At 35.1% G+C, this 26,595-nt stretch overlaps 3 protein-coding genes and 1 non-coding gene across 6 annotated transcripts; 1 reads left to right on the top strand and 3 right to left on the bottom strand.

Annotated features, from left to right (window-relative positions):
- Positions 1 to 1,896: 1,896 nt before the first annotated feature.
- On the top strand, positions 1,897 to 11,999 carry LOC18054727 (phosphoinositide phosphatase SAC3). 3 transcript variants are annotated; one of them, XM_024178579.1, is made up of 17 exons: positions 1,898 to 2,449; positions 2,659 to 2,765; positions 3,045 to 3,249; positions 3,339 to 3,504; positions 4,148 to 4,370; positions 4,957 to 5,033; positions 5,374 to 5,561; positions 5,640 to 5,737; positions 6,017 to 6,150; positions 6,259 to 6,387; positions 6,867 to 7,230; positions 7,939 to 8,060; positions 8,341 to 8,454; positions 9,055 to 9,246; positions 9,675 to 9,845; positions 10,433 to 10,541; positions 11,288 to 11,999. In XM_024178579.1, exons 2-17 carry the CDS (start codon positions 2,685 to 2,687, stop codon positions 11,411 to 11,413), a joined length of 2,499 nt encoding a protein of 832 aa, XP_024034347.1. In that variant the 5' UTR covers positions 1,898 to 2,449; positions 2,659 to 2,684; the 3' UTR covers positions 11,414 to 11,999. The 3 variants fall into 3 exon arrangements, with proteins under 3 accessions (XP_024034348.1, XP_024034347.1, XP_006452894.1); XM_006452831.2 differs by having other exon boundaries at positions 1,898 to 2,765; XM_024178580.1 differs by lacking the exons at positions 9,675 to 9,845; positions 10,433 to 10,541; positions 11,288 to 11,999 and adding an exon at positions 9,426 to 9,656 and having other exon boundaries at positions 1,897 to 2,765.
- Positions 12,000 to 12,526: 527 nt separating this feature from the next.
- TRNAP-UGG lies at positions 12,527 to 12,598 on the bottom strand. The gene has a single exon. It is a non-coding gene; the product is annotated as a tRNA-Pro (tRNA).
- A 417-nt stretch (positions 12,599 to 13,015) lies between these two features.
- On the bottom strand, positions 13,016 to 15,672 carry LOC18054726 (eukaryotic translation initiation factor 3 subunit K). The gene is made up of 8 exons (XM_006452830.2): positions 15,406 to 15,672; positions 15,159 to 15,215; positions 15,030 to 15,080; positions 14,860 to 14,922; positions 14,401 to 14,451; positions 14,253 to 14,319; positions 13,645 to 13,727; positions 13,016 to 13,428 (listed from the first exon to the last, which is right to left on the bottom strand). Exons 1-8 carry the CDS (start codon positions 15,526 to 15,528, stop codon positions 13,225 to 13,227), a joined length of 699 nt encoding a protein of 232 aa, XP_006452893.1. The 5' UTR covers positions 15,529 to 15,672; the 3' UTR covers positions 13,016 to 13,224.
- A 578-nt stretch (positions 15,673 to 16,250) lies between these two features.
- Positions 16,251 to 24,102, bottom strand: LOC18054646 (kinesin-like protein KIN-7B). Its single transcript, XM_006452829.2, has 15 exons — positions 23,889 to 24,102; positions 22,962 to 23,211; positions 22,771 to 22,860; positions 22,548 to 22,648; positions 22,016 to 22,129; positions 21,837 to 21,918; positions 21,329 to 21,396; positions 20,632 to 20,691; positions 20,377 to 20,501; positions 19,539 to 19,737; positions 19,114 to 19,251; positions 18,560 to 18,643; positions 17,567 to 18,475; positions 16,874 to 17,178; positions 16,251 to 16,780 (listed from the first exon to the last, which is right to left on the bottom strand). The coding sequence occupies exons 2-15, from the start codon at positions 23,194 to 23,196 to the stop codon at positions 16,453 to 16,455; spliced, it is 2,838 nt and encodes a 945-aa protein (XP_006452892.2). The 5' UTR covers positions 23,197 to 23,211; positions 23,889 to 24,102; the 3' UTR covers positions 16,251 to 16,452.
- Between the last annotated feature and the right edge of the window lie 2,493 nt (positions 24,103 to 26,595).

The following is a 26,595-nucleotide window of genomic DNA, read 5'->3' as shown; positions in this document are numbered from 1 at the left end:
AACTTTATCGAAGGATCGTACTAAAAATAGTAAAAACCTCTAGTTGAATAATTCTATACGATAAGCCTTATATTACTTTTAAAAAAAAAAGTAGAAAAAAAAAATCTCACAATCACAGTAAGTATAGGAGAGTGGGAAAGTGACGAATGTGAATTGGCAAATATGAATTTGTGGGCAGATGCATCTGTCACTGCCATGTATTAAATTGGTAATCGCGGGTGCAACTGTCCTCTTTCTCTGCCTGCTTTTGTTTTTAATGACTGCACTACCCATCTTCAATCAATTACATTATTCAAACAAGTCGAGTAATAATCAAATCAAATCAAATTTTATGGATCTTCTCATATCTCTTGCCCAATGAGTTGCCTGCTTGAATCATAAACTACTGGTAGTTACACCTATTATCAATTTAATTATAACCATCGAGAGCAACAAGCTTACGCTATTACGCCATTAAAAACAGAAAAAAAGATTTAAAAAAAAATTACAAATGGCATCAAAAGAAAGAAAGGAAAAAAGCTTCAATTCTCTAAAGTGATGTCCGGATAATTTTCTCGCTAAGATAATTGGGGTAAAATTTGCGATAATCGATAGACTTTCTGTCTGGTTATGCTATAATTATAATGCTTTTGTAAATAATATTAAATTAACATTTCCTTAATTTTTTTTTTTGTTTTTATAAGCAAGCGATTTAAAATAAATTACCAACCGAAAGTACCTCAATAAGATACCAGGCTTACACGAATTTTATCATTTTCTTCTTAATTTTTTTTTTGTATTTTCTCGTAAATAATTTTTTGGTGTAAAATGTACCCTAATAATGATGCAAACTTTTTAGGCTATACTATCACCGTACGGCTTTTGATAGACACGTAACTTAAGGTGTCGTTACTTGAAACAATTTTTATTCTTTTAATAATTATTCATTTTTATGAGCAAACAAATTGCTAACAAAAATCCTTAATGGTTACATTTTAATAAATGATACCTATTTTCTTCGAATATTTTTGTGTCTGTTCCTAAATATTTAGATAAGAATTTGGAGTGATCGGATAAAATAGTGGTATTTTTTTGTAATTTGACAGAAAATATAATGAAAGGAGTTAAATGATATTAACCACAATGTATGAGACTGATGATCAAACCAAATTAATTTTATTCATGAGTTGTTGAGACAGACAGACGGTGCTTGATTGTGATCCAAAGCAATTTAACATATTACAAGACAAATCTAACTGCAACCCCACCCCACAATTTAGAGCTTTTCTTATTAAAAAAAAAAACTTATTATTGTTATTATTTAAGTCCAATTAAATTTTTTAAATCAAAAACTATATCCAACCCCTCGGCCAAAGCTTTGCCCTCATAATTGTGAGGCTAATCTTTTCCTTTTAATGTAACATAATCTTAGTAATTATTTAATTGTAAATATTAAGGGCAGTTTAATGTAATATTAATAATAATATCATATAATATGAATTATAATCTAACAATTATCTCATATAATTAAAAAAAAAAACAAGGCTATATCAAAATTACGGGTCAATGCTCAATAAAAAACACATGCACCACATTATTCTAGTGTGTTATCCTGAAGCAAAGTGAAAGGAATTATTCAAAACCTTGAACTGAAGAATTATTTAGAACAAGTAAACTCATAAATTATTATTTGTAATGTTGTTTGGAGTATTACGTTACCTTATGGTTCTGTCAAGTGAAATCATTATTAACCAGGTCAGCAAAGAAAAATCAACAATTATATAATACCATAATGATTACCCCAAAAAAATAAAAAAAAATAAAAATTAATTATTATTGTTATTATTTTTTTATAAATACAACAATGACATGTACATGTGTAAAACATAAGTTAATAGTTTAATGAATTATGAAAATATAAAAATAATGATAAAATATGTGGATGTAGCGGTCAGCGAAGTTGTGGTTTTCATTTGTTGTAGTCGTTTTTGGATCTGAGCTTCGCTTTGCTTCCCCTTTCCCTCAACAAAAACAAAAACAAAAACAACAGCTTGGATTGGAAGGACAAAAAAAAAAAAAAAAAAAAACACATTACAAAACCATCAATTATAGCTTTAGCTCCTAGCAATAGCACCTCCTCACAAGCTCTATTTTTCTCTTTTTGTTTTTCGAAAACATTTTCTTTGTTCTGGAACCTCCTATAATCACTTTCTAAGCTTGATCTTTCTTTCTATTTAGATTGAAAGATTCCATTTTCAGCACCTTCGCTTTGTTTATATAAACCATTATTAGTTGCATATTTCTTAGATTGAAGATCATTAATTAACGAGAGTTTAGTGAGAGAGATTTGCTGTGTCTGTGTGTGTGATTTTCGTTTTTGTTTGTTTGTTTGGTCGTGGATGGAAGTGAGGAAGCAGCGGGAATGAAGATATAAGCTCTGTGTATAAATAAATTTCATTTGAGTTTTTGTGTAAGCTTTGCTTTGTTATTAATTTTATTTTTAAATTTGAGATGTTGTATTTGAAGCAGCCCAGCTCGATTATATGTAAAGGCTGTGATCATTTGAGGTGAATTTAAAACAAAGAAACCGAGCAAATTGGTGCATGCTCTTGTGATAAGTTCCCTGAGCCGGTGGCTCGGGGGAGATCTGATTCTGAGCTGAGAAATTTTTTTTATTAGAAAAAATTGAGGGGCGCGTTAAAGTCATGGCGTCTTCAGAAAATGGAAACTCGTCGGACTCTGAGTCGCCTTGTATGCAAAAATTCAGACTCTACGAGACCCGATCGGTATATTCCTTCGCCGTTTATTCCTTTGATCTCTTCAATTTTGTCTCTTGTGATGCTGTAATTTGTTCAAAATTGAATTATGCTATAGATTCTGAAGTCCCAATAAGACAGATTGACACTTGTTTAAAACTTTCCAATATTGTGTATTGTCTTGAAGATGCTTGTATGTTTGGCACTTGTTTAAAACTTTCTAAAATTGTGTATTGTCCTGAAGATGCTTTTACGTAGATCAATTTAATGCCGACGAGTGTGAGGATTTATATGATTGTTATGTTACAGATGTTTTACATGATTGGAAGAGATAAGAGCAGAACACATTGGAGAGTGCTAAAGATTGACCGGCTAGATCCTTTGGAGTTAAATATTCGTGAAGATTCTACAACATACACTGAACGTGAATGTTCTGAGTTGTTGAGGCGGATACACGAAGGGAACTTAGCTACTGGCGGACTGAAATTTGTCACCACTTGTTACGGAATTGTTGGTGAGTTGATTTGTTGATGTTCTTTGTTGTCCTTCAATTAATTGTTGATATTAATGGAATGCTAATTGTGGTTTGTATGTGTTTTACAGGGTTTATTAAGTTTTTGGGGCCTTACTACATGTTGATTATTACAAAAAGAAGGCGGATTGGTGCAATTTGTGGCCACAATGTATACGCAGTCTCCAAGTGTGAAATGATTCCACTTCCAAATTCGAGTGTCCAGTCCAGTATTACTAATTCTAAGAATGAAAACAGGTCTTTTGCCTCTTCTGCATGTATATGTATATTTTCAATGGTACTCCTGAAAGAAACCACAGACGTTCTTCAGGATATGAAAGATGTCCAATGTTTTCTTTTGCTTTTCATATTCTGTAGAAATTTTAGTTTTCAAGAGGTCTGTTTCCCTCTTTAACCTTTTGCAAACTAGTAATTGAACTTTGAACATGTTATCTTTATTGTTACATTGCTTTCTGAACTTTACAGATATAAATTCAGACATAATAATTTTCATGTATACAAGAATATTATTTGCGGTTAAAATTTATCTTTGAAGTCTTTCCTATTCTTCTGTATGGTTAAAGTTTATAGAGTTGAATGAAGTTTGTATTGGCAACCTTCAAATGGGTTATGGCATTATATTTGATGTGCTTGAGTTTAAAGTAGTGCCAGCGAAGTTGTATTTGGAGGGAAACTTTTTGGCTTTGTAAATATTTATTTTTGGATGGAATATCCCTTACTACTGTGTTATAGGGAAGAATTAATTATTTTTTCACAGTTACTTCAGTCACATGTTTTCTTTTCTTTTCGTCTTTTCCTGATTCTGCTGATGAACCACCTTGGCCTGTGTTTGTGAGGGCTAATGGTTGATTTGATATTCTGTGTTTTATTGATGGCGTAGATACAAGAAGCTTCTATGCACGGTGGATCTTACAAAGGACTTCTTTTTCAGCTACTCGTACCATATTATGCGTAGTCTTCAGAAGAACTTGTATGATAATCAAACAGGCCAGGTCGTCTATGAAACCATGTTTGTGTGGAATGAGTTTTTGACCCGGGGAATCAGGAACCACCTCCAGAATACTCTGTGGACAGTTGCATTGGTCTATGGCTTCTTCAAGCAGGTCAGTGGTCGGTGTTTTTTAGATAATTTGATCATTTGATAATTAGGTATGTAAACTATCTGAAGTGACGGATTTAGTACGTCCAGTGGAGAACTTTCTCATCAGCTACGTGAATGTTTGAAGATTGCCTCTGTTGTCAGTTGTGTTGGGATCTTCTTAATCCACTTGCATGTTTAATTGTTTTGATTTTTTGAAGGATCTTCGTAATCCACTTGCATATTTAATTTTTTTGATTTTTTGAAATTATGTTTTATTGAATGTAAACTATCTATATCCTCGAGATCATTTTAACTTAACAAGAAGAATTTCAATTATCTTCTCTTTCTAGCCTCTCTTATGATGCTGTTTTGTTGGCATATAGTTTGACTTTTAATTTACTGGTATACTCTGGAAGATATTGTTTTGACCTGCAATTAGTTAAACCGAAGTTGTTGATCATCTATGAATTCTGTTGAATGTACCAGATTTTCTTTATTTGATTTTTAATTTTTTTTTTCGCATTCACATCTATTCAAAGGAAGCATGACACTTTTAAGATTGGTATTGATTGATGTTTCACTCATGGCTTCATGAAATGTGAATGCAGGCCACACTTTCTGTATCTGGACGAGATTTCAAACTTACCCTCATTGCCAGACGTTCACGACATTATGCTGGTACCAGGTATGTGTGCCTAGGTTGGGAATGCATATATAGTTCTGGAAATTTGTATCACATTTCTGTTTGTAGATGATGGATTGAACTTTGAAGATATATCTAGGACTATATTGTTTAGAGAAATGTGAATTTGGTTTATTACTTTTCGAAGGTTGATGCCAACTGGTGTAGCCTATTATGCTTTTTCTCTTGGAAAATTTGGTACATCAGTGATAGGCTGGTGCTTGATGTTTACTATGATTGTCATTCTGTGAGATGGAATTGGGTTTGGGTAAGCAAATTGTTATTGAAACCACAATGCCTGTATGAGTTAACTTGTATTTTTTTTTCTCCTTATTGTTTTTAGGTACTTGAAACGAGGTGTAAATGAGAAGGGCAGAGTCGCAAATGATGTTGAGACAGAGCAGATTGTATTTGAAGAAGTTCGTGAAGGTTTTCCAATGCAAATAAGTTCGGTTGTCCAAAACCGTGGTTCAATCCCGCTTTTTTGGTCACAGGAAACCTCTCGTTTGAATATTAAACCAGATATTATATGTATGTGCTTGCTGTTGTTTTAGCTTTTGAGTTAATGCTCTATACTTTTCTTGATTCTAACTCTATAGTCTCTCGCAGTGTCAAAGAAGGATCAAAATTATGAAGCCACCAGACTTCATTTTGAAAATCTTGCCAAGAGATATGGAAACCCTATAATCATCTTGAATTTAATTAAGGTAATTGCTTATACATCTTTCAAGGTTTCCCAGTTCATCTTTTGCATCACCATTTTCATTACATCTTGGTTACAATCGTATTTGGTGTCCACATTATTGCAATTTTTAAACAACAAAATTTCGTAAAAGCATATTGTGAAGTAGTAAAAGATCTGCAGATAATTTCAGTGACAAGAGTGGAAGCGGTTAATCTTATAATTCATATGCATGTACTAATCAGATTTTGAATCATTTTATTTAGTCTTATTTTGCTCATTATGGTTTTTCTACAATTGACAGACACAAGAGAAGAAGCCTCGGGAATCAATTCTTCGTCAGGAGTTTGCCAATGCAATTGATTTTATTAACAAAGACTCATCAGAGGAAAACCGCCTGAGGTTCCTTCATTGGGATCTACACAAACACTCTCGAAGGTATATGTCTTATAAGCTTAATATCTGCCCTTTCTTTTTTGTTTAGGGATGCCCTTTTGACATTTTTTGTTCTGATTGCAAAAATTGGCTTCTTTTTTCTCCTCCCAGCAAAGCAACAAATGTGTTACTACTTTTGGGGAAGGTGGCTACATATGCATTGACCTTAACCGGTTTCTTTTATTGTCGAGTAACTCCAAGTTTGAGGCCAGAGGAATTGATAAACTCGACTTCTTCTGAGTAAGATGCAAATTCATATGAAGTTTTAGTCATTGTTCTCTTTAAAAAGAAAAATTGTTTCCACGGAAGAATTGCATTAGCAATCCTCTCCTGTTTGGAAGTTAATTTGATGGTGGCGCTTGTTCCCTTAAATGAAGCATTAAAGCTATGATCTAAAATTTCAGGTTGCATGTAATGGCACATTTGTTGCCGTTCTGTTGAAATGCTGTTTTATGGTCAGCTATAGATCCGTTTAAAAATGAAAATGTTATGTAATTTTTCAATATTTCCTTTCCGAAGTCAATATGTATGTGCGAGTTATTTTCACTAAAAAAGTGAGAAGCCATATGTGGTGAATCTGTTTTGAAATTGTCAGTCTCATTGCTCAATAATGTAATTATCAGGACAATCAGTTCAGCCGTCTTGCTCATTCTTTATTATTCTTGTTTTGAATTTTATTATGGTTCAATAATGGTGAGTTTGGCATTGATCTGATGCAGGAATGTCAACAATGGCAACTTGTCTCCGCAGAATCATTGTTCCAATGATATTGAGGATGCTGACAAGTTAGAGAGGAATCTTAGTGGAGATAAAAATGTTGCTAATGGAAATCATCCTATCAGGCTTCCCATGTTACAAAAGGGTGTGCTGAGGACCAATTGCATAGACTGCCTGGACCGTACAAATGTTGCGCAGTATGCTTATGGGTTGGCTGCTCTTGGACGCCAACTTCATGCTCTAGGAGTTATAGATAACCCGAAGATTGACCTGGATGCTCCATTGGCTGATGATTTGATGGGGTTCTATGAGAGAATGGGTGACACACTAGCACATCAGTACGGTGGCTCAGCGGCTCATAATAAGGTAATTTAAGTTCTAATGGTGCTTCGGACTTGGAAGTATTTTAAACTTTAATATCTACATAGAGTGGTATCATATAGATTCCGTATATATTAGTTTTGTCCTCCTTCCATTATGTGAAAGCACTTGTGTAGATTTGAATTATGACTGGTGGGAGTAGTAATTTATTGATTTTGAACACTACATAAATGGATCTGGGCAAAAATCCAGAGTGCTATGAGTCACAAGGGTTTCTGCTAGGTTACGGATATAATTTCTTCCCATCTGATCGGTCTGACTTTGATTTGTGTAATTAATATTTTTAAAGATAACTAGACTGAACTAGCATTAGAGTATGAAAGGCCTGATGGTTGATGTAAATTCCACATAAGAGGAGATGGAAATCTATATATCTTTTCAAAGAGTTGCAATCCTCCTTAACAAGCTACTTTAGTACTTTCCATGGTTTATTTTATGTTGCACTCTCGCTGTCACTGTCATGCGTGTGTGAATGAGAGAGAGTGAGAGACAAGTAAACAGACTTTACCTCCGCTTTGAATGTTCTGAAACATTAACATAAATATTATTCTTTGGGGATTTGATGGTGAGCTTTGTGATTTTGATTGGCTTATTTAATGATTAGGAGCTTTTATGTCAATCTTCTCATTGACAGAACTATTTCTGTACTCCAGCCTTCCATTTATTAATATTTACATTTCTTGTCATACACAGATATTCTCTGAAAGAAGGGGACAGTGGAGAGCAGCTACCCAGTCCCAAGAGTTTTTCAGAACTCTTCAACGGTATTATAGCAATGCATACATGGATGCGGAGAAACAAGATGCGATTAATGTGTAAGCTAGTTGTGTTTTCTGTGTTTGTTTTATCTTGTATTGCTTTTCTGAGAATAGTTTGGCTGTCGTTGGTAAAAGCTTATGGTATGTGCTAGTCATTATATTAACCCTTTTTGCAAGTGAATTTGAACTTTTAAATCAAATATTTCCACCAACTCGTGTGTAAAATAATTCTTGTTTGGTAATGCAATCATTAGCTTGATCACAGGTGGCTTTCCTTCAGTTATGCATTTACAATGTGCTTTCTTATGAATGATTTTGATAAAATTTATTTTTGCAGATTTCTGGGGCACTTCCAGCCACAACAGGATAAACCTGCACTCTGGGAGCTGGATTCAGACCAGCATTACGGTATGGGAAGGAATGGGCAAACAAATGTCGATGAAGATGGAAGGTTAGCTGATTACATGAATTGTTAATTTTACAATTACATTTTAGCAATATGCAGCACCTTCTGTTCTTTTGCGCTAATGAAGATATGAGTACGGATTATGATGTGGTACCTTGTAGTAAGTTACAGTATCAGGATATGTTAGAACTCTTAGGGCTCCATTTGTTTTTACGTGAGAGACTTTGTGATGTTTATTTTGGTGGAACTTTTTTACTAGGAAATTTGTTTTACCCCGAAGTCCCTTTTGTCCATCTATCTGGTGTGATGTTGTTGTTATCTTCAATCAACTTTAGACACCTTATTATTTTTCTTGGGGACTTAATCTCTGTCAAAACAATGAAAGTCTAGGGGGCGTAACACTGATTAGTCATGTAACTCAACGAGTGGATTGTTACTTGCTGTCCTGGGTTGTTTGATCATTCGGATGATACTCTAGGATCTATATGTGACGACTAACTTGAACTATATATGTAATTGTTGAGAGAGGTATAGTGTGCTTATGTTTTCTAGGGCTATCTTGTTGCTTTAGTACAAGCCATGCATATTGTCTTAAGTTTTATATTCTTGTAGCTTATCTCTTACTGATTATTAATATATTTGCAGGTCATTTTTCAAAAGATCCCTATCTGATGGAAACATTCTTCATGAAACTGGCTCAGCCATGTCAGCCACAAATGTCAATGAGGAGAAATTTTCAAGTTCAGGTCTCCCCAATCAGTTGCGGAATAGAAACAATGTTCTTTCCGAATCATCACCCGAAATATCAACTTCTGAAAGTGATGTGGCATTTTCAAGGTCAGTTTACTCTCTGTTTTTGTTGGATAATTTTGGGTGTTGAATTAAGCAACTTTTCCTTCTCTATTTCTCTTCTTGTTGTGATGAATGTGTCTTGCTTTTAATTTCAGTCCATTTAAGTTTTGGTAATCATTATTGATTTTTCCTAATGTTGTCGTCCAATCTGTTTTTCTTATTAGGATATGGTGTCATAGTGAGAGATACGTGATGTTTTGCTCAAGTGGCTGGTTGTATGATTACATTTCTAGATTATGAGCCTTTTGTCTTCTCATATTGTTCATTAATCAATTAAATGAAATTTGAAACCAAGTGTGTCCATGCCACTGTTAATTCTAATGAGTGGATTGAGTTGGATTTATGCCACATGATAATGTCATCGATTTTCTTGTTTAATTTGGTTGATCAGCTCCAAATTTGTTTCTGTGTAGGTATACTCCCTCAATGCCTCGCAGGCAGCTCTTTGGAGATGTGCAAAGAGATCGATACTTTGAAAGTGACCATATTTACGAACATGGAGATGCGTCCAGTTCCTCAAACTTTGTCGATTTAGACTGGCTATCATCCTCTGGGAATTCATGTGAGGAAGAGCCGTATGAAAGGTACTTTTTCATTGAGCTCGCACAATTTAAGAGTTTTACTTTGAAATTTTGGGAAGTAAGCTGTTATTAATCTGTAATTTTGCAATCACTATTATTAAGGGCATAGGAGTTCGACCTTTCATATCAGATTTACCCAATTCGTTCTCCCTTTATTAGCAGTTTTGACTATAGTCATCACACTTTTGCTGATGTCATGGTCATGAACAAACCTTTGTTTTGTTTCATATGTGTTTACCCCGTCACATGGTTTGCCTTTCTAATATGGAGTTAAAGACATTATTGTTTCTTCCTCCTTTTATATCTTTGTATTTTGCCAAGATATCGAAGAGAATTGAACCCAACCTTTCATTGCGGAGAACTAGGCATAAGGATGGAATAATTTTCCAATGACTTGCTATAGACCAGCTTTATGTGTCTTACCCCAATTTCATGGAGTTGGCTCACTATGTACTATTGCATAACTAATATATATGTATGTATAGTTATATACAGGAAAAAACTAATGTATTAATATCAAGGAAATGGAAAAATAATGCATTTTTATCCCTTGCCCCCCCCCCCCCCCCCCCCAAAAAAAAATTCTGCAGGTCATCGTTACTGACAAGCTCACCAATCGCTGGGTTATCAATGGAAAATGTTAATGGAATAATGGGAGAACCAACCCCATCTACAAGTGAATATGGATCTGGCATGAAGGTCAGTACCATTCTCTGCTAGCAAACTTTTTTTACTAAACATTCATCTGTCTTTGAAGCTCTGCGGTAACTTATTCCTGTTATCATGCTCCTGACAGGCATGGAAGAAACACCCAGATTTTTGTTATTTGGGTTTTAATGTATATGAATTTGCTAAAAAGAAACATGATACTAATCCTGATTTAATAATTGGCTATAATGATATGACTAGAATAAAAAGAAGGTGGAATATATATCTCTGTTGTGGCCAACAAGTAGGTTCAGGTGACACTGATCGTCTCTAAACCATTAGAGTGGTTGGTAGATGCTCTTATATAAAACACATCATCGTCCTGTGTTTTATGTCATAGATGCTTTTATTATAATATACTAGTTATCTACGGTTTTGATCGTGAGCCATCATTAGTTGAAGAAAAATCGTGCTGTTATCAAATTCATGAGAGATATTTGGCTTGATCCATTTAGGTACAATGATTCTACACAAAAGCTACTCAAGGGAGATATTTTGCTCTTACTGATGCTTTTTATTGTCTATAAAACTGTACTCCAAACTCCAAAGAATAGTTGATAGGGAAACATTGATAATTAATTGAAATCAGAATTTTAAATTTGATATCGAGAACTGTGGATGATCAAAGGATGAAAATAATTAATTCTGTTGGATAATAGTTGTTATTAGAAATTGCTACCTAGGTGTTTATCCCATGCACAACACGTTAATCTCATTTTTTATGTTGTAATCTGTAGGTAAGGGAGCAGACCGGAACAGGAACAGAGCTATCATATGACGATGCACAGATTTCTAATGTTCCTGAGGGATTTTCAGATACTTTTGTACGCTGGGTAAACTCTGGAGAGACACTCTGCCATTGAAGTTGAACTTATAATCCCAGAATTAGTAATATCCATTGTTTGACTCAAATGTGTTCGGAGGCACTGACTAATGGATACGGAGAGTTTTAACTGAGCAGTAGGGGGATCAAGGAGTAAGAAAAAGAAATTTTATGCATTCTGATGTAAAAAATGTCACTTTGCAAGAAGCAATCCTCCTTGGTCTTGACGTACAACTCACGGCATTATTCCCCTATTGAAAGCCTCAATCAAATTATGATATCAAAGTACAAAGGAGTAAATAGCAAACAGTAAAAATTCTTTTTGGAGCTCATGAATTTCTAATCTTTCCAGATGTTCATGGAGTCGCTAGGTGTCATCAATCTTGTAAATATATTTACTTTTTTCTAAGAGAGCTCCACCTTTTTAGAGTTTCAGGTCCTTGATTCTTTATTCCCTCCTTAATGTTTATTTGTAGTCGACGTTGATACTAACAATTTGAAGTTAATATTGGGAAGAAAGGCCAAAAATAGGACTGATGTCTTCTTTAAAAATGTCGAATACTAGATCCTTGATATCGTTGAATTCAGTTGTTTTCTATTGATCAAATTAATTGGGTTGACTTTAAGTTCTTAGGAGGGGGCATGCCTTCTACCTTCGGGCTCTGGGACAGATCGAACTAGCATTTGCATATTTATAGATTTGTTTAAAGCTCTTTACTCTTTTTGGCTCTGTTAATTAAGCGTTTGAGTTGGAAAAACATTAGAAATTAATTCGGCATCGTATAACTCGGCATGGAAGTCTCTTTTTTTTTTTTTCTTTCTTTTTTGAAGTGGGAAACTGGGAATATAAATCTCCTTGATATGATGTAATCATTTGTTACATAAAATAAAATCAACTCAAATGCGACGCAGGGGTTTCCGGGTCTGTTATTAGTGCTTTGGATAAGTAGAATAACTGGTTGGCCTAATATCTGCAATAAGATGGTAAATATTCTTATTGATTACTTTGATTGTTGCAGGTAGAGAAACTTTTGTGCGTAAAAGAACATGGTAACTTCCCATAATGGAAGATAAAACATCTTAAAGATCTTTGTGGTTTATAGAAGCAATCAAGCCCGGGAAGAAGGGGGGAAAAAAATAAAACAGAAACTAAGGGGCGTTCCGAGAATCGAACTCGGGACCTCTCGCACCCAAAGCGAGAATCATACCACTAGACCAAACGCCCGAGTTGTTTGATTGGTCCTTGTACTTATAATTACCTATTAAATTGCGGGTTTAATAGACCTACAATCCTTGAACATCAAAGATAAGGAACTGCCTATGGACAGATTCTGTACCTAACATCTCCCGTCATCCCACCACCCCATATTCTATTGTTTAATTTCTCACTCCACATCCAACGGCTGATGCTGCAGTCTAGCTTACAGATTCTGTAAGCTAGTCAAGTCCCAAAGATAATCATACTAGAATAAATTGTTGGCACATCACTTGCATTGAACAGTTTCAGCACTTCTTTTGTGATTATAGAACCTTACATGCAATTTTATTCCACAAATTATAACTTTTCCTCGTGTGGTATTGCAATCTATCTACCTAACTGGAAATTGAAGTTCACTGACTGAATTTTTACGTCTCCAACATGTCAGCTTCTTCAAACAAGCGTCATTGGTAAGAGAAAATAAATGCCAATAATAACATTGTGTCTCATCAATTCCTCCAAGCCACTTGGGCTATGTTTTCAACATAAACACAAAAAGAGATTACAGCAGTCCCCAAAATTCACTGCAAGAGTGCTATAGCAGCTGGTTAAAACAAATGAAAATTTACCAAATGCCAGGATTTGAACTTCAATCAACCAAGAATGGGAAATATGCGGGTAATGTGTTCTAACGGGATGCTATCAGCAACATTCTTCTTCAGCTCGGGATGATTAAATTCATTAGGCGGCAGGACAATCAATTGGCTCGTACTTTGATCTCCTTCAAGAATCCAGCCACAATTGGCCTTCTGGTGTTCAAGGAATTTGTCCAGAGATAGACCTTTAAGATTGATAGCCTATAAAAATCCAGTGTCAGAAATTCAAAAGAAAGGCCAACAACAAAGGCTGTGTCAGATTAACCATTCAGTTTGATTTTATAGTGACAGAGATTCAAAGGGACCTCAACAGCAAGTTCAAGCAGTTAAATGGATTAATTAAGTCAATCCAAGATAAAGACATTTTCAGTATTCCCTCCTTAAAACACATTGTGCCAGATACAAAATAATGCATACCTCGGCAAGCACAGTCCTTGGAATCTTTTGATATGTCAATGAAAGGACATGAATTGCAAAGGACTGAATTGCTTGCTCAAAACCTGCAATTTGATGATCTTTTCAGCTACAGCATATGCAGATGCAACTCAGGCAAATAGAAAAACAAACAAACATGACAATAGGATAAAAAGCAACAAAAGTCATGAAAACATTGAGAAAGTAAGCCTTAAGCATAAGGAAAATGAAAGACCACATCATGCACTAACAAACCAGTACAATGCAATCTACATAGACGAACATAACATTCCTACCCAAGCATGGAGCAAACAGGCTTACAGGTCAGATCTGTCAAATGGATCACCAATCTATGCACTATTTTTGTCTAAAGATATACATCTTCAAGCAAATGAAAGACATTGTCTGGTAAAAATGAACAAGCCACCACATAAACTACCATAACAAAACTTCAAACTGGAATGCGCCATCAAGATTCCCTTTGTAATTCGAAATTTTGTACATCCGATTAAACAGAAGTCCAAAGATGTTTCCACAAAATAATAAAAATATTCTAAAAAAACAATACAAACAAGAACGCAAGAAATCATCAAATTACAATCCATTATCACCTGGCACGGCTTCAACTATGTTACGATGCTTAGCTGCTTCATCCCAGAAATGGCGGAACCTTCCTGTCTGCAAATGAAGATACAGGTATAGAGTGGTCACATTTAATGAATGCATGTCCGTGGGCACACTTATAGAATAAACGCATACCTCCAAGTAGTGAGAGAGGACAATCAGCGTCTTGAATTGATCCTCCATTTGCTGATAACACATATTAACAGGTTTTAATATAAATAACCAGAAGACGAAACTAAATAGTATAAGATCAACACAGGGAAAAACATTTCTGTCAGTGGATACACAAAAATCCTGCCACCCACCAGCTGATAGACTCAGACAGACATGTCACATGCGTTTGCAATGTCTAAGCATTCATTACGCTAAAAGAACTGACCAAACATAGTATCCAACTCTATGCTTAAATATATGGGTAAATATACGTAAGTATGCACCATACAGATGCCTTAATGTAGGTAATCTAGTCCATAGGGAACAACTACCGGGAGGTGACCTACAGCGATGCTAATTCAATCAAACTTAAATGAATATGTCTTAACGCATAGGCAATACTATGCATGAGACATAAGAAAGAGATGAATAGAACAATACCACTCTTTCTGGGATCAAAAAGAGACAGAGACTGAAATCTGGAGCTGGCATTGCCATAAGAGCCTGCTCAAGTGTAGACAAAAAGAGAAGGACAAGCATTAGAAACACATCACGCACCAATAAGCTGCGGAAACGTTCTAATATGGTCCAAGCAAAGGCTTAAAAGAAACCTTAATTAAAATGCGGGCAACAATTTGGGTACTCATTCTTTCTGGTTCAAACTGCAAAAGGAATCACCACATCAGTTATGTTACGGACAGGAAATCATCTTCACTCAAACAAAGTCCAAACGAAGATACCTGATAAAGACGAAGAAGGCAAAGATTTGCATCCAGACTATATGTTTGTGACAAGACCTGATAAACATAAGGCCAAGTTGAAACAAATTATTAGCAACAGTCACAAATTGCTCAATTAATTTTATTTATCTTTATTCCATCTTGAAGCATATAAACGCACAACCAAAATCAACTCCTAGTCATCACGATTTCGATAATCAACTAATAACGAAATAAATAGGGTATCCAAGAAAAAATTAAAAGGTACCTGCTCGTTAACGTAGTTTTCGAGATCGGGAAGGATGTCGGGATTGTAGGGATTGACGGCGACAAGCTGCTCCACTGTGAATGAAACCTGTTGCTGTTGCTGCTGTTGAGCCTCTCTTCCCATTTTCTCCGCACGGTGTCGTTTGATCGATAGACTTAGAATTTCTCAGAAACCCCAACTTAGCTTAAGCGAGGGAGAACGATAATCAACGGACAAGGCTTCGGTTACAACACTACGTAATTTCGTAGGAGACGAACTCAACTGCGAACAAGCAGAAAGGGTTTTAACTACTGAACTTAGGAGTCAAAAGACTTTTATACCCTCTTCATTCCCGATTATTATTATTATTATTATTTTGGTGTTTCGGTTGTCTTGAAAAGTGACTGTTTCCTATTTCTAAAATAATTAAATGTAATTTTAAATTTCAAAAGTTAACAATACAAATTTAATCAGGTATAAAAGTAAATCTTTTCATCGAATCAATTATCAATCAATGGATCCTTTTATTCTTACAGAAATTTTATTTTCAAGTTCTATTTTAAATAATTGATTTCCTTTATTGATTTCAAACTTTACAATTTTTTTAGATTAGTGTTTGAGGAAAAGAAATAGAACGAATATTATAAGGTATATTGGATGCCAATCACCTTTTGGTCGAGTAGTAGAACCCAATTACTCTCACTAGGGGCGAATCTCAATATTGTAATATGGGGACTTAATTTTATTCCTCAAATATAGAATTATTGCTCAATAATTGATTGGAAGTAATCTTCTTCCTTTCGAAATGTCTATAATTAAGTGGAGAGAATTTTCTTTCTTCTGAAATGTGAATGGATTGATTGGATTTAATACAAAAATAACATGGGGATTTTTTCATTGTTCATTGGGATGAATGAGATTGACCTACAAGAATGACAATTTTTTTTCATATTTTCATACAAGACACCTGCTAGCAGAATCCTTATGCTGCATGTACATCTACAAGTGTGACAAAAGGCTCATAACCAACTAAGAAGTTATCAAAAAGTTAGGGAGCTTTTTATTTCTTTACAGATGTAATAAGTTTGAAATCAAATTCCAGCCCATCCATGTCTTCTTATCAGAAGGGTTAGCAAAATTTAGCTCGAACATCTCCTTGCTAGCGTGCTCACCGGATTCGCAAAAGCCAACAAGTTGTGCGACGATCTCAGCACTCTCTTTCACATTCTGCATGTTAAGAGGGTCTGTCCACAGCTTGTTTACCAGTTGCAACCTTCTTTGTTTACCTACTTGAGGAATGTCCCATTTCATGTAAAGCAACTCTCTTTCTTCTGCTGTCAGTTTTGAGCTCACCCGCTTGGCTAGGTATTCCCGTTCTTGCTTTAGAGCCTTGACACTGCGCATTCATCATGAAGCAGCAAATTGTCAGTAGTCAATGTGGAACCTTATGCATTAATAAAAGTTACAAGGACAAAAATGACCGAGATACCTTGATGCCACGGAACCTGCAGGTTCATCGCCTAAGAGTGCCGGACTTGCATTACCAAGCTCTGCGAAATGCTGCTCCAACCAAGTCAACCTTCTCAGCTCAACTTCCATATATATCTGATCTGTTGGATCTCCCCTGAATAACAAGTAGAACTGTGTACGGTGTATAATTGAAACATGGCACAAGTGCCATAACATGACAATTTGCATTCTCTGTTCCTCAAACATCAAGTGCCATGGCATGGAAGATGGGTTCGGAATGTCTGTCTCCTCAGATGCAGCATCATTTGCTTCCAGCTCCAACACCTAATCCAGTCCATGAAATTTGGTTATAATATGTTAATGTGAAGGCAAAATCAAGTATTTATAGCCAGAATAGTTTGTTTTCGTTTATCAATAATAAAATCATAAAGTCCACAATAATTCATATTTATTATCATGAGTCAAACTTAAAGCCTTTCAAATTTTTTTTTGAGTTCTACAATACTTTATTCTTTTCGGATAGGTAAAAAAGTTAATAATTAGAGGCAGGGTGAATGAAAGAGCCAGAAACTTTATGCCAAATTGATTCTACACTGACTTATGTTATGTTGCTCGTTAATTCAAACCCAAAAAAGCATTATGAATATCTTGCTGAGATTGAAATAGTAAATAAAGATATAAGAAAATGAGTCCATGTATATATGGTTCTAACCTGACAAACGAGAAGCTGCTTTTGATATTGTAGCTTTGCTACCCTTTCTTTTAACTCAGTAACATAAGATCTAATGCTACGTATATTCTCCTCAGCTGCATTCTTGAACATCCTCTGCATTTTCTTCACATCAACAGAATTTGTTTTCTGTGATGCAGGAGTTCCTTCCCTAGATGAGATATTGCCATTATCATTCTTCGGCGGAGTATCAGCAAATGACTGAGGTAATGTATTGCCACGAGACAACATACTGTTGTCAGGGGCCTTATTCTCATTCTCGTGGTCCATTGCCTTCCGAGAAGAGGAAAGCGGTGAACAAGGAGAACGTATTATGTTTTGCATGTTTGCACTGTTGCTCATGGAGAAAGGGCGAGTTTTCTTTTTCTTGATTTGGGTCTTGAACGTCTTAAACTCTACAGTCTCATCACTATTTGGAAAAGATAAGGCAAGCGTGTCTATGGATTTCTGAACATTCTCAAGCTTTCTTTCTAAAGATGCAATTGCACTCCCTTGAGAGTTCAACCGAGTGAGCTCTTCCTTCAGGTTGGCCTTATTTCCAATAACAATATCTTCAGGAATTGTGCTAACTTCTTGTATGTCCTTAATTTCAGACAACAGCCTCACTATGGTGTCAGCAGTTTCTCGACTCCCCAATCTGTGGGAAGTAACCTCATTATGAAGTACTTCAAGTGCTCGATTTGCTTCCTCACCAAGCTGCCTCTGGCGCTGCTCAAGCTTTCGAATTTCATGCACAAGCATAGATGGATCCGTTGAAGTAACCGACTGCCCCACCATTGCTCGTTTTCCAACTTTATTTCTAGGCTGAGTATCTGGGACAGATTTTTCTGGCAATGATTCATTCTCAACAGGAAAAGAAAGACACCTTGCTGTTTGAGTCGAAGGCCCACACTGGTTCAAACCCTCCAAGTTCAGTAAGCTATAAGTTGGAGGAAGGCAATAATTTAAAATAGATTTTTATTATTACTACCATACCTTAGGTTCCTTGTGTGCTTTCCTTTCAAACTGGGGTTGTGCAAGGTCTCTCTGACGCTTTAGCTCTTTAACTTCCCTCTCAAGCTGCAATTAAATATTTGTTCAGTGAGTAGAAAACAAATATTAAAAAGAGAACGAAGAAAGTATTTCTCTTCAGTTATTGCTTTTGTTTCCAAATGAAATTGAAACACATAATTGCTCCTAAAAAGGAGAAGATTACAACCATACTTTTCTTAAGAATAAGCATACACATCAAACTAAAGTGATAGTCATAAAATGAGAAAGCAGCACATTGTTGATTATATTCCATGTATATGCATCTTATCAAGAAAGAAAAGTGCGGAAGCATCTATGCTCTTGAAGATATATGGGGATGATTGACTTAGAAAACACAAATTTATGGAAATTCCCAGTATATAATGTAAAGGTGAATAAGCTAATGTTGCTTAATCTGTCTCAAAGCTGTCTATTATCAAATCGTCCAAGGTAATACAAATCATCTCTCGATATGAAGAACTGTCTTTTCAGTGTTATTGCTTATGAAATACATATACCTGTTGAATCTTCAAATCCTTTTCCATTAACAGAGATCTGAAGCATGAGGAAGAAGAAGGGTCCGGACTTCGTAACTCTGCTTCAAGTCTGGCCACTTCCTTCTGCAATTGCTTCACCAGCCTCTTGTCTGAAACAACCTGTAGGGACATAGACCATCACGGATTAAGACTGGTTATTTTACTTTCCAATGGTCGACCACCATCGATAAGTAAGTATGCAGACACTACAATACTTCGTGACATGACTATACTGAGGTTGCTGTTTATGAACAGACATAATCTGGGAAAATCTCACTAAACGATGGAAAAAGAAAAGGAGGGCTCACTCCTATTCCTATTTATGAAAGTCTAGAGACGGTGTCATATATTAACAAATAAAATAAAAATCTATGAAGTGTCGAAGTATATTCTCTCAGTTATTATACCATGTTCACTTGGGCATTGTTAGTGACTTCCTTTGCACTCGTCGCAAAGGACAATGTATTCCTTGTTTGCTCCACATGGCTCAGAGCAGGACTGATAGTACATATAATGGCTGTTCGAGCATTGCCACCAAGTGAGTGCTGCAATATTCGAGTAAGTTTCGAATCTCTGTATGGTATGTGACCAATTCTTTTTCCACCACTGCAAACAGGAAAAGACTGAGTAAGACATGGGATCCCTGAACTTAAATATCTACCAAAATATACATCTAAGGCCTGTCATTTCCGATTGTCATGGTTATGGGAAAAATATCACCAAAAAAATAGAAAGAACAAATAAATACCAATATCATTTAACTCCGATTAAATTCACGCAAATCAATCAAATGTCTTATGGTCTGCTTGGTTGTTTTAAGAACATAATCAAGACTCGTACATGGTCAACTTTACATCTTGATTATACCAGCTATCCCATTGTTCAGAATATAAGAGGTCTTTTTCAATTATTATTATTTTAGTTTTTGGCACCAAAAACGATTCAAAAACTCAAATTTCATGAGATCTTCCCAAAATTAAATCAAATCTATGCCATTCAATAAGCCAGAGGACAATGCAAGAAAACTCAATACAAATGACATATAATGATATAAAACAATTTAGAATTCTACTAGATCTTTCCCGAATTTGAACTTCAAATACATGCTTCTTGGAGGAACAAAGAGCGACTAAGATAATTATAGATGCTTATCACTATCTGTCTGAAAATATGAATAAATGGATATACAAAAGCTGAAGCCCCTGACGTAAATTCACAGTGTTTGGTTGTTCTTCACTAGCTCACCTCAGCTTTCTGATCACTGTTGTGAGCGTCAACAAGCTGCGATTAATATGACTCCCTTCCTTGAGTCTCACACCATCAGCATTTGTTTGGGAGGCACGTTCACTTCCAGCAAGGTCTACTAAGTTCTGCAAAGTCACAGCACTTCAATCAACTAGATGAACTGCCATCTATGATTGAGATTCTTTCTTTTTTTTTTTTTTTTGGTTATGAATCTCTACTAGGCAAGAGAACCTAAATAGGGGCAAAATAACATACCAAACTCGCTAAGAAAGACTTCACACATCCTGAATTTTCCCGGAGACTGCTCTCAATTGTCTGAAATAAAATGTGACCCATTGGCACAAGATGTTAGGAATATGCATTTTCATCTAAAGAAGAAATACAACTCATGGTTATAGATAAATAATTGATGTAGTTGGAAAATGCCTGAGAACCTATCATATAAATGACCTTTATCATACTTGAGGTAACGAATAGGCAGGAAAAGCAAATTTCCTATGTTAAGTAGCTATATGATTTGTAAAGAATGGAAGTTTGAACAAAAAGAAAATAGCAAAACTTTAGGACATTGGGAGATCTCAAACGAAGTCTCATTGAGTAATATTGGCACAATTGCAGCGATAAACTTATGAATAATGTGAGTCAGTGAATTTTCTTTTTCAATTGATGAAAAAAGCAATAAGTAGACTGAATGAAGAAAACATGTGCGAAGAAAGTAAGGACCCCCCATTTGACCAGTAAAAAGTGCTTGCACTGAGGCAGTATGGTTCACAATCAGCAAAATATATAGAATTCTCCGACTACAGATTCAAAGTTTACTCAAAACAAAATGAAGGGAACTGAAAAAACGGGATGCAGAGATGGGGAGCAGACATAGTTTAGAAGTTCAATGAATAAGTTTACAATAACAGCTATATTAAGAAAATTAAAATGGTGCACTAATAATACTCACCAATCTGATTATCTGATGTGATCTTGAGCTGTTATCATTTAAAGCAGTTTCTCCCACTTGCCTTTGAGCTGCAGAGACAGATGTTTCCAATTATAGGTCATAAACAAAGAAAGAAGGTATAGGCTATAGCAATGTTGTACCACATAAGCAAAATGAGTTCTAATTTTGTTAACAATTGTAAGAGATTTAGAAACCACATCTCATTAACTCTAAAATGAGATCGAAAACAAATCACAAAAAAATTCTCTTGGATAAAATAATAGTGTATGTGACAGTACTCTACTCTTTACATAGAATAGACAAGCTTTTTCTGGTGGGTACTGGGTACAACTTAGAGTTTAGGAAGAGCACAGAATGTCAACAGCTTTCATTCTTAAGAAAGAGCTTGAATGCTTCCTCGGATTTGCCAATCAGCTCAGTTACATAATCCTAACAACAAGCCATCAAATATTTGGAACTAACATACCTAAAGCCTTCTAACTACAAGAAAACATTATTGTTCAGTTACCTTCACAAATGCCAATTAAGTGCCTCAAATGTTCGCTGTCCCGAACAACTTCTTCAACTAGCTTTTCCACAATGGTTCCTTTCTGCATGAAACAGCATCAAGAACACGAATCAATATTGGAATATGGAAGAACTGTATGTAATTTCCATTCTAATTAAGAAAAAAGTTCACTTAAATACCTCAGGATCATCCAAAAGCCGCAGGGAACCAGATTCACAATTCAACAAGTCCATGACAGTCTCATTGTAGATCTCCAGAGCAGAAATTTTCAAGATAAAGTCCCTCTCATGGTTCTGAGAAGTTTTAATGATGCAACATGTTGGGAGTGAGTATATTCTTAGCTTAACAATTAAGCATTGGAAAAGGAAAAGGAAAAGGGGTATTCAATTCATTAGTATATAATCCCAATTATTTGAAGTTATGCTATTGCACTATGGTAGAATATATTATAATAATTTCATCTAATATCATCAGTTTAAATAGCGAATAGAACTAACTTATTATGATTTCCATACATAACAATTCCCTGATGAGATCTTAAAAAGCCATAAGAAATCATGTAATTCATGATTTTAAAATGAAAGTAGCATTCTGTATTTGTTTTCACATAATATTTCCAAAATCAGAAAGTTAAGCTATACAGCATCTTCAGAACTGGAACAACAGGATGCCAAGAACATTTAACGCAAATTGGCAAAATTCATAGCTTACATTTTTTATGTGTTCGTAAATGTCATTAACAGCATTTTCAGCTATTCCTCGCATAGTGAATGTTTTGCCACTACCAGTCTGCCCATATGCAAAAATAGTTGCTGCAAAAATAAAATAAATTTGTGCAACTTTAGAAGGGAATAGAAGAATCTACAGAAGAAAATATCAAAAGCATAGAAAAGTCTACATATGATAGCCAAAAGCTAAACAAATATGTAGTTACCATTAATTCCTGTAAGAACAGACAAAGCAACATTCTTAGCCCCTTCTTCGTAAACTTTTTGAGTCGAGCACGTAGTATCAAACACTTTATCTGCCAGAATTGCATAACAGCAGACGAAAATCCAACTTAGTCACTTCAACTCAAGTTGCTCTTTATTCCACAAACTAGCAAAAAACACAATGAAAGAATACCAAAGGTATAGGGGTTGATGGGCCGTTCATGACTTGGACTCTTGAAAACAATCATGTGGCTATCAAGGCAATCCCACGCGAGAAGATCATACATAGCTTGCTCTCTCCGGCTCAAAGGCCTCATACGAACAGTTACCAATATTTTCTCCTCACGGACTTTTGGACCACCAGGAGTAGATGCAGGGGTCCTCTGTATCTTAGATAATGGTGTAGCTGGTGTCCCTACCATCTTCATCCTAAACTATGCCCCCTGCAAAAAATGGAATATGTCATACATTAGCATTAACTGTAACATTAGAATGATTGCTGCTGTCGCTGAAAAAATTCTCACTTCTTATTCCTACCCAAATAAAGTTCATAACAGAATTTCGATTCTTCATTCAAATTTAGCAACTGATTCTTGTATGTACAAAAGAATCGATTCAAACAAAGTAATATAACTTTGTGATTCCAGGACAGAAAATTGTAGCATGTAATTAATCAGCAATTTATGTCCTTCACCAAGAAAAAAAAAAAAAAAAACTCATTGTAGTAAATTTTCAACTTCTAATAAATGTCTTCCCTTTAACTTTTTTAAAAAAAAAAAAAAAAAACTAAGTCGTTGAAATGATAAACAAGCTAATAATAAGTTAGATACGTCCATAATCGGAAAACGCATCAAGAAATTTATAACCGTAAAAATCTGCAGAAGTTATTAGACGTTCAACAATTTTTCACTTGAAAATACAACGAAAGATAATATATGAAAAATTAAAAAAATAAAACGATGAATAATTACTGCCACCAAAATAAAATAAAATTTCCACGACTTGAGTTTTCTTTTTCTTTTTCTTTTTTTAAATACCATTTTCGGCGGTTGTTTTAACGGTGCAACAAAAATCACCTGAAACTAGAAACGCTAACAACGAAAGAAAATGCAGCACTTACAAAGAAGTCAAAGTATCGAAAGATTGAACAAGAGAGGAGCGCCGTTGAGTTCTTGAAGAACGACGGCCGTGATTCAAGAAGTTAGTCAGCGGAGCGGCGCCTGGGAGCGTACGGACACATGAGAGAAGTGAAGAAACTGAGAGATTGAGATGGCGAAATAGCAAAGGGTTTTGGCGAAACTCACAGTCACAGAGTGGGAGGAGGAGAAGAAGAAGTAACGGATAGTTTTTGTTTTTTTGTTCGTTATTATTATTATTATTCTTTTCTGTTACTTTTTCCGTTCTGTGCGCGCACCTGAGAGCACCATCAAATCAAATGATTTTGAATTGGAAAGTCTATTATCGATGGATCGCAAACTCGCAAGGCTCTTCTCGTGTTGTCCACGTGCGTGAATTAAATGCTCCCAATGGATCGGTTTTATTTATGGGCTTTTCCAATCAAAGTTTGTTGAGATCTGTTTATGGGCTTCGTGAGGTCAAAGCCCATTTTATCATCAATCAATCACTCTAAAAAATTTAAATCCAAGACCCGGAGGGTGGTCAAAGAAATCAAGTGCAAAAAGGTAAAAAGAACTTTTTTTTAAAAAAAAATTTACACGCACACACATTCATACAAGCTTAAATTTAATTCTATATTTGATTTTGTACGGGGTTGGTCGAAGTAATATAAAGGGAATTAATTAGTTGATAAAAAATAATAAAAGGAGAAGCTTTAAAAGTTGCTTAATTAGAAACGACAACCAAATTCTTTAAGGCTTTTTGCAAAGCTATAATGTGGCCAATAATATATATAACCCAACCCAAAATGTAAACCGAAAAAGTGGTTATTTTTCCATTCTACTCGAAGCCCAATTTAGTATGTCCAAAACACACCAAATTGCCAGGAGGATATATACGTTTGAAAAATCGACCTTTTTTATTTTTTATTTTTTAAAGGTTAATATCATTACTATATATTTACACAGATCTGCCGCCAGAATTTTATCAGAATCTGTTAAATTCAACCTCCGCTAATGTACATAAAGAAACAAAAAAACTCGAAGCCTCTTTAACTACATAAATCTATGTGAAAAGAAAAGTGATTTAGTTTAAGATCATCGAACGGATTTTTCTCATTGAGAAATTATTTAGTTTAAGAAAAAAAAAATGTGTCAAAATCAAGTAGTCCAAATGAACTGTTTAGATCGAATGATGGTCCAAAAGATTTTTCTTTCGATCACAAGTTGCAGAGACCAGATTATTCGGCGTCCATCAAACAGAATGCACCTCAAATACGTCAGTCGGCATCAACGTGAAATTGGAGAATAAATTGTTTGTTGACTATTCCCGCCCCCACTGGAACTAGAAATATTTTTTGGACGTCAAATGTTCCCTGGAGCATTTGTCTGTCGCATTCATCTTTTCTGAGCCATGAAATTAAAGGAGATGGCTCTTCGCCCCCTTGTATATATATATATATAAGAATGTATCGATTCAAGAATAATACCGTGTGCATATCAAGTATTCTCGGAACTTTGGCATCTTGCTTCATCTTCTTACCTCTTATATAGATAGCTTTATAAGTAGGCGAAGACATGATGTTGGTATTGCGTATGAGAGTGACGTCTGATTAATTAAATCACGCGTCGTCATCAAGACCCTAAACATAAACTTAATTGTAATCATGCTGCGTACACACTAAATTTTTCCCACCAAAAATAAATAAATAAATAAACGCGCATTATCGGCGTGCCTAATGATATTAGGTATGGATCATGGATGATAATTTGATTCGTGCATGTCGTGTTAGACTTCCCCAACTCGTTTTTAAATATCTCTATTCACTTTATCATGGGACAAAAAAATTGCTCCTCTGAAAAATGCGGCAAGTTGAAGTTTTAATCTTTAAAATCTTTTTTTTTTTTTTTTTTGGATAAAGGAATTTTTAAAGGTTTGTACAACCAAGTGGATAAAATTAACATGGTCGTGGACCGGCCAACCGAAAAATGTGGTGGAGAATTAAAGCAAGAAACGAACCGCACAGATCCGAACACAGCACAACAAATCGAAAGTCCAAGATCCACACCCACTGTCTCGAATTCCAAGGTTTAAATCAGCCACAAAAGCGAACATGATGCGAAATTTCGCTGCAAATGAGTTAAAATCTTGCGTCTTTTAACCCGCATTCTTGCAAAAATCTTGTGTCTTTTAACTCGCATTCTTGCGACAACATAACTGGATAAGTTATTGCGCGCGGCAGTTAATTGGTGTCACGTGGACCGAGTTGAAAGCTCTAGTTATTATCCGAGAAAAATAATTATAAATAAATAACTAATTTTGATTATACGTCTACAATAATATATTGAGTTGTGTTTCATATTAAATAAAAAAAAAAGATATATTTAGATTTATAAAGAGGTAAATTACTTCACTCAATAGGTTAGTCGTTTGGGTTGAGTACTTAAAAATTTTATGTTAAGTCCTATAATAAGTTGTATCAAAACTAGATTCTAATAACCGGAATGCGGTGGTGAAACAATTCAAGTGTGTTAGACGAAAGGACCGGAGTCCGACGGTAGTATCGTTTAGGAAAATTATTGAGTTGTGTTCCACATTAACTAGAAAATGAGAGATACTTGAATTTATAAAGAGGTAAGTCACTTCACTCAAGGTTAGTTTTTTTAGTTACATATCTAAAAATCTTATGTTAAGTCTCCTAACAGATACAC

This window comes from Citrus clementina, unplaced genomic scaffold, assembly GCF_000493195.1.
Source record: "Citrus clementina cultivar Clemenules unplaced genomic scaffold, Citrus_clementina_v1.0 scaffold_1, whole genome shotgun sequence".
In the NCBI taxonomy this organism is placed as follows: Eukaryota; Viridiplantae; Streptophyta; class Magnoliopsida; order Sapindales; family Rutaceae; genus Citrus; species Citrus x clementina.
This window is presented reverse-complemented; position numbering and strand designations above follow the sequence as displayed.

Bases quoted from the DNA above. Each gene is read 5' to 3' on its own strand.
- LOC18054727 (XM_024178579.1), top strand. From the start codon at position 2,685: ATGGCGTCTTCAGAAAATGGAAACTCGTCGGACTCTGAGTCGCCTTGT. The intron at 4,371-4,956 runs GTCAGTGGTCGG...ATGTGAATGCAG, and splicing joins TCTATGGCTTCTTCAAGCAG to GCCACACTTTCTGTATCTGG. The intron at 7,231-7,938 runs GTAATTTAAGTT...TGTCATACACAG, and splicing joins GCTCAGCGGCTCATAATAAG to ATATTCTCTGAAAGAAGGGG.
- LOC18054726 (XM_006452830.2), bottom strand. From the start codon at position 15,528: ATGGGAAGAGAGGCTCAACAGCAGCAACAGCAACAGGTTTCATTCACA. The intron at 15,216-15,405 runs GTACCTTTTAAT...TATGTTTATCAG, and splicing joins AAAACTACGTTAACGAGCAG to GTCTTGTCACAAACATATAG. The intron at 13,429-13,644 runs GTATGCATTATT...GGATTTTTATAG, and splicing joins CAAGGACTGTGCTTGCCGAG to GCTATCAATCTTAAAGGTCT.
- LOC18054646 (XM_006452829.2), bottom strand. From the start codon at position 23,196: ATGAAGATGGTAGGGACACCAGCTACACCATTATCTAAGATACAGAGG. The intron at 20,502-20,631 runs GTATGTTATTTT...GTGACTTTGCAG, and splicing joins AGTCTTTCTTAGCGAGTTTG to AACTTAGTAGACCTTGCTGG. The intron at 18,476-18,559 runs GTATGGTAGTAA...GGTTTGAACCAG, and splicing joins AAGCACACAAGGAACCTAAG to TGTGGGCCTTCGACTCAAAC.